The following is a 7,196-nucleotide window of genomic DNA, read 5'->3' as shown; positions in this document are numbered from 1 at the left end:
GGCAAGGAAGCATCTCTTAAACTCTATGACATAATAAATCCCTATATCTTGGGCTCAAACTTGATGATATGTGGCATTTATGTATAGCACAATGTTCATATTATAGGGACATTATCAACCCATCGAGCCAACATCCATGGGGCATCCATTGCAATGGAATTGATATTTAATGCTAAACCAATAGAAAATTGCCATATGAACACTGTATTGCATTCACACTATAGAGAATTGTGCTAATGAAAAAACTCTATGGTTTTTCTGTGGCAGTGGTGTTATACAGCAATATGGGGTGGCGGCTTTGCAGCAGTGCAGCACAACAGTGTTGGGGCAATCTGTGAGTACATAGTGGATGTGACTAGAGCACCAACTCTATTTGCAACACACTTCCACGAGCTCACCATTTCTATCATCAAGGTCCGTCAGCTCATGGTCCCAGCAGACGTCCTCCTGTAGGAATCTCCAACTTTCACATGAGTGCGCACAAAAATCCCAGTTCCCGAGAAACCTCACAATACAAGGTACTGGCATATTTTCTTTCTAATGATCTGGTCCGTGAGTTTGTTTCCATGGTCCTTGCGACCAGAGCTTCTGCATACATGTCGTGAAATTCACTTGATTTCCAGAATACGTCGCCAAGTAAAAGGCTGCGGAGCTCGAAGACTTCTCGCCACAGGCGATGATTTTCAAGGCTTTGGATTTCTTTGTTATTTAAAAAATTGTCGCAGCTTGGATTTCTTAAGAGTTTAGAAGAAATTTCAAAGATGCCAAGCTTGGAAGTCAAAGGTTGGACATCTTCCATTCAACATTGGAATGGAAGTACTCTCCAGCGCTCTGGCTCTACAATTTAGGGGCAGAAAGTAGGAATGTTTTGGGCGGTGCATATAGTGGTCTTCCTCCTCACTGCTTTCATCCTCAAGCAATGGCTCTCCAGCATATCTCTCAATCTTCCGCCAGGCCCCAGAGGATTACCTCTCATCGGCCACTTCCATCTCCTGGCCATGGGCAAGATCCCACACATCGCACTCCAGCAGCTCTCCAAGAGATTTGGACCCCTCTTTCACTTGCGCCTGGGATCTGTCCCTGTGTTCGTGGTCTCCAGTCCAGAAATGGCCAAAGAGTTTCTCAAGAACCACGACACGGAATTCGCCTATAGGCCTCGAAACAACGTGGTCTCCATAGTCATGGATAGCAGGAGCATGTCTTTCTCGCCATATGGAGACTACTGGAAGAAGCTGAGGAAGCTCTGCGCCACGGAGATATTCACGGCCAAAAGGATGAGTATGAACACGCAGATCATCCGGGACGAGCTGTGGGAGCTCAGTGGTGAGCTATTGAGAGCTTCTAAGGCTGGCCAAGTTGTCGGAGTGAGACCACACTTGAGGGCGCTCAGCTTCAACGTCATGACTCGCATTCTGATGAAGAAGACGTACTTTGGATCCAAGGCCTCGGGCGATCCCGCTATTGCGGCGGAGGCTTCGAATTTCATAGCGATGATTGATGAGATCCTCGAGGTGGGAGCGGCTTTCTCGATCACTGACTATTTCCCCTACTTGAGCTGGCTCGACTTGGTTGCCCGCCGTGCAAAGGTGGCCGGGGATAAGATGAATGGCTTCTTGCAAAAGGTTTTGGACGAGCAGCGCCCCGGTGAGGTTCCCGATTTCGTGGAGGTCACAAGGTCTCACATTGGAAACGATTTGGTCAGTCTCAGAGCTCTCCTCATGGTAAGTTGCAAATCTGTGGAACTTACTTGATTGTTCTGTGATCTTGATAGGATCTACTTCTTGGTGGATCTGAAACATCATCCACTGTGACAGAGTGGGCTCTGGCGGAACTTCTTCACCACCCAGATTGGATGGTCAAAGCTCAGCAAGAGATTGAGAGTGTTGTTGGACGCACACGCATGGTCGAAGAGGGAGACATATCCAAGCTCGAGGTTTTGAATGCCATCATCAAGGAAAGCTTTCGTCTCCATCCTCCCGTTTCTTTGCTCATACCACATGCGTCGGTCGAGGCTCAGAATGTTGCAGGCTATGACATCTCCAAGAATGCAATGCTTATTGTGAATGTCTACGCGATTGGCAGAGACCCTCGAGTTTGGAGTGATCCTCTGGAGTTTCAGCCCCAGCGATTCATTGGCAGCAGCATCGGTGTCAATGGCCAAGACTTTGAGCTGCTTCCATTTGGATCTGGAAAGAGGGCTTGCCCCGGGCTTCATCTGGGTCTTAGAAACGTCCAGCTCGTTCTTTCTAATCTTCTCCATGGATTCGAGTGGAAATTTCCTGGAAGCCCAAAAGATCAAACTATGGATGAAGCTATGGGAAACATAAGCTTCATGGCACACACTCTCAAAGCCAAAATCACTCCCAGGCTCAACGAAAGTCTTTACAGGTTGACTTAGGATCATTTGATAATATATTATATAACTCAAGATCATAGAATCAATTAGTCTCATACAATCTTCAAACCAAAATTTAATCATGTAGTACTTACAGGCTAGATAACATTTAACGTTTGTCTCACGATCTTGGGCAAATGCAACTGGACTAGCAAATCCTCTTGTTCAGGAAAAAGTCGAAAGCCTGGAAACTTTTAAAGTTAGCAAGATGTGCCAAGCTCTTCACATTTTCCAGACCATAAATAGTGTCTGAAATCTCACCTAATGTCTCAAATTTAGCTATGGCTAGAAGCTTAATGTCAACACTATAAACTTCATGTAGTATAATGACTCTAAACTACTTACACAGTGGAGGATTGCATATCACAGCATATTAGTTGGATTAGAGACAGGACATGAAATTGGCTCATTGTATAATGTATCCACCAAACAATCAGCTCATGGACCTAGCAAAGGTCCTCCTGTAGGAATTCCAACTTCTATGTGAGCCCACACATTCCCAATAGCTCACTACTTCATAATGGCTTGGAGTTCCAGCAGTGTAAGGCAGTGAGCTGGTCTGCCCCGGCTTCTTTTCCAGGTTACTTGCGGCCAGAGCTTCAGCATACACGATGTGGAATTTGCTAGATTTCCAGAATGTGTCATCGAGCAAAAAACTCAAAAACTTATTGCCACAGCTGATTCTGGAGGATGGGGACAGAGGTTGGAAATTCCTTAAAGGCTTCACTGTATTGCTGCTGGATCAGATGAGCCATGACCTCCTCCATCAACATTTTAGAACTAGAAATTACCCAACAGGAGTTCAGAGTTTAAAAAACCACTTTCTAGTGATGAAAAAACCACTATATATACCATCTAACATTTTCTTTTGAACATTAGCTAGTCTGATGTACTACCATCATTGTTTTGTCATCTAAGCAATAAGGAAAACGATTTGTAAACGTTGAAGATCATACCTTGAAGTTGAAGTCATACTACTTGTTTTTCTGCTGTGAAACTAACAATACTCAATCTCAGTTATGAAGCAGTGCTAAAGTCACTATCATTTTTTATTGCTAGCCTTGTTCCAGCAATCTACAATTCTAGTTCAATGAGTCTATTGGATAAAGGTGTAGCCCAGAAGTTACTATACATGAAAACAACAAAGGTATAGCTTCTCCTTTGATGTACCAAGTTGGCACAGGCACTGACAGATAAAGATTGTTGTCATGAAATCCTTTAACAATTAAAAGATCTCTTATTTTATTCCCAAAGAGCAAACTACTGAAATCACTCTAAACAAATCATTCCAGTCTAGATAGCGATGGTAGAGATGCCTAATGAGGTTACAATCATCTCCTCCAGCTGATTATCATGTCCAAGAGTTAAGTCTGCAGACATTTGGGTGGACAGCTCAACCTAAATTATATGGCATGAACTCACTCAATAGCAATGTATAGTTCTTGGAAGCAATGGAAGAAGGCCAAGATGTCTCAGAGCCTAGTTGGTTGCATGCCTTGATTGCAGCACTTAGAGCCTCTTGTGGCCGCAAATGGTTAAGCCTCAAGCAATAGCATTGAGGCAAAGGTAGAGATGATTGCTAACATATTAATTGGTGTTTATTTATTTATTTATTTATATTTGTGAGTGTATAAAATATGGAAAGATGTGCATATCAATTAGCCCAAAAACCCTAGTTTATATATAAAAGCGAGTGGTCCGGATTGAAACCAATTTGACGGCTACTAAAATCCCATTACACTAATATTAGTATATGGCATCTTAACTGTATATTTGGACCTCACATCATCCCCTTTTCTTGGAATGATGGAAGACCATTAGGGTTCTCTTATAGATGGGCCAGGATTTGGAGGAACATCAGAAGTAGGCATTGGTGAATTTGTAGACGGTATTAGTTGTTTCTAATTCCTTTGTATGAAGCATTTCAACTGTTGCACATGCACAATTTCTGGAGGATTAGCCTATTGGATGGCATGTCAAACCTCATAAATCTGCAGTCTAATTTACCACACAGTCCTTTCCACTAAACATGGAGCCCCTTAGATAAACCATATATTGTAAGATGGGGAAAACAGACTAACACCAAGTCATTCACTTTGTACTTCATAGATGGACGATGATGGGAGTTGTAGACCATTGTTGTCCCACTTGTATGTGGCCCAGGTGTTTGGCAGACTCTGCTAGGACAAGTGGAAAAATGCTCATTAAATACTGTTCCCACAACTTAGCATTAGCAGCTTGTGGCAATTGCAAAAGTAAACCCGACTCCATTGGTAATATTGGATATGACCATATAAGAGTTTATATAGTAAGGTACCAATAGAACTCTGCACCTTTGTGACATATGCATACAAAAAAAATGGCAAATAACCATCCCAATCTGAATGTTGAAAGTTCATATACTTCGCAATCATTCCTTTGAATGTCCGAACGAGTTGTTCCACCAAACCATTTGACTGTGGATAAAAAACACTTGTGAAAGTGTGGCATATCCCCAATCGAGACTTCAAAACATGAAATACGTCAACCATAAATGCGGGACCATTATCTGAAAGAATTTGCTCTTGACAAGAATGCTAGAACACAACTCAATTGAGGAGGAAGTATCCAATAGTAGTTGTAAAGGCAGTAGCAAGAACACCAACTTCCACCTAACAAGTCAAATAGTCAAAAACAATAATAACATATTCATTGCCAGCAGTCGATCGTGGAAAAGGTCCCATGATCAAACACCACCAACTCAAACGAACGGGAAATTCTAATTGACTCCAACCATCCTTTTGCGGCATAAGGGGGAGTATTACGAGCTTGGCACCAAACGCAATTACACACATACTGGATAATATCACGTCACATTTTGGGCCAATAAAAAGACCTACATAGCTTCTTGGTCACACGATGATGTCCCATATGCCCACCTAGAATAAGAGAATCATGGTAGGTATGGAGAAACTGTGGAATAAAGATAAGAAGGCACCACCAGTCATAAATGATCATCAGAATCCGTCCTCACAAAATAAAGAAAGTCGTCTTCAAGGTGATATTGAGAATGTAAATGCCAGAATGGCAAGTCATCAGCAAGTGATGCAGAATTCTCAAATCCATCTCAAAGCCTTTGAATCTATGGCTCAATCTTTTGAGCCTTGCAAACTTCATCAAAAGAAGGTAAATCTTGCTTTGCATCTTATGAACACTGAATGTCAAGTACAACAACTGCCAATGGCATAGAATCCTCATTTAGAAAATCCACAAATGTTAGAACAACAGGCTCTTCAGAAACATGGGAAAAGAGTGAAGAAGGGAGAGGAACTTAAGAAAGGGCATTAGCATAAGCCATAAAACTCCTTGAGTGATAAACAACACCAAAATCATATATTTAAAGCTTCAAAACTCACTAAGTAGTACGACCAACTAGATTTTTTCACTTCAATAATGAAATAACAGCAACATGATCACTTTCTAGTAATGTCCGAAAACCATGTAAAAATGTATGAAGTTTCTCGAAACCCAAAATTGTTGCTAAACACTCTTCTGTCATGGAGTAATTCACCTCCGCTAGTTGTAATGTACAATTTATATACGTAATAGGATAACACTGACTAGGCACACTCGGACTCTCTTGCATCAACTCGAGACCAATATCAAAAGCATCCACATGCAAAATGAAAGGTCGAGTGTAGTCAGGATATGCCAACATTGAAAGAGTCATCAATAGCACTTTGAGATCCATGAACGCCCTCTCACAATTTGGAGACCAGATGAAAGATGATGTTGATGACTTCAACAACACGCAACGGTGCAGTGCGATTAGAAAGATGATCCACAAAACGACTAAGATACTACACCTTGCCCAAGAAGCACTACACATCATTTACACACTTCGAAGTAAGGAACTTTAGAACAGCCATAAGTTTGTCAGGATCAACTTGCAAACCTTCATAAGAAATATGGTACCCAAGATAAGTTGTGCCTTTGGATCCAAACATGCACTTCAACCGCTTCAACTATAAACCAATGTCCCATAGCCGATCCTACACTTTACAAACATCATGGACATGCTCTTCCCACATCCCCTCCGAGTGGATCAAGATATCATCAATGAAGTCAGCAGTCACCTCCAGCAAATTGCAAAGAACCTCGTCTATCATTTATTGAAAAGTTGCTAGAGCATTATTCAAACCAAATGGCATCACCAAGAACTCGTACAAACCAAACGGTGTAAAAAAAGTAGTCTTAGGAATATCTTTCTTAGCCATCAGTACTTGCCAATGCCTAGAAGCAAGATTTAATTTGGTGAACTAACAACTTCTCCTTAAATGATCCAAAAGATCAACAATGTGAAGAAGAGGGTACACATCTGGGATTGTCATTTTGTTTAACAAATGATAGTCAATGCAAAAACAAATATTCCTATTAGACTTTGTCATAAGATGAGGTTTACATGCCCAAGGACTCCACAACTTCTGAATAACACCCTTCTCCAACATCTCCTTGATGTTTGCACATAAAATCTTGATCTTTTTAGGTGACCGACGACAAACATGAACCTTAATTGGACAAGCATCCCCAGTTGGAATCAAATGACATATAGCCCCAGATGATAGGTCAAATTCAAAGAGATCGAAATACTCTTTCATGAGTTGGACAACCCTTGCAACACAAAAACTGTCAGAGGGATCGAAAAAGGGAAAAGCGGAACAAGACAGAAATATAAAAGGAAGTAAATGGGGAGATAAAAGTAATGGAAGCAGAGGTAAAAGCAGAGGGACGAAAAAGTAGAGAAGTGAAAGGAATGGATGAA

The 7,196-nt window shown here is 41.5% G+C and overlaps 1 protein-coding gene across 2 annotated transcripts; it reads left to right on the top strand.

Moving 5' to 3' along the window:
- The first annotated feature begins 809 nt into the window (after window positions 1–809).
- On the top strand, window positions 810–2,428 carry LOC9652320 (flavonoid 3'-monooxygenase). Of its 2 annotated transcripts, none has more exons than XM_024671588.1 (2): window positions 810–1,697; window positions 1,772–2,428. In XM_024671588.1, exons 1-2 carry the CDS (start codon window positions 864–866, stop codon window positions 2,396–2,398), a joined length of 1,461 nt encoding a protein of 486 aa, XP_024527356.1. In that variant the 5' UTR covers window positions 810–863; the 3' UTR covers window positions 2,399–2,428. The 2 variants fall into 2 exon arrangements, with proteins under 2 accessions (XP_024527356.1, XP_002966530.2); XM_002966484.2 differs by having other exon boundaries at window positions 810–1,721.
- Window positions 2,429–7,196: the final 4,768 nt, after the last annotated feature.

The sequence above is a fragment of the Selaginella moellendorffii genome, unplaced genomic scaffold, assembly GCF_000143415.4.
Source record: "Selaginella moellendorffii unplaced genomic scaffold, v1.0 SELMOscaffold_7, whole genome shotgun sequence".
Classification (NCBI taxonomy): Eukaryota; Viridiplantae; Streptophyta; class Lycopodiopsida; order Selaginellales; family Selaginellaceae; genus Selaginella; species Selaginella moellendorffii.
This window is presented reverse-complemented; position numbering and strand designations above follow the sequence as displayed.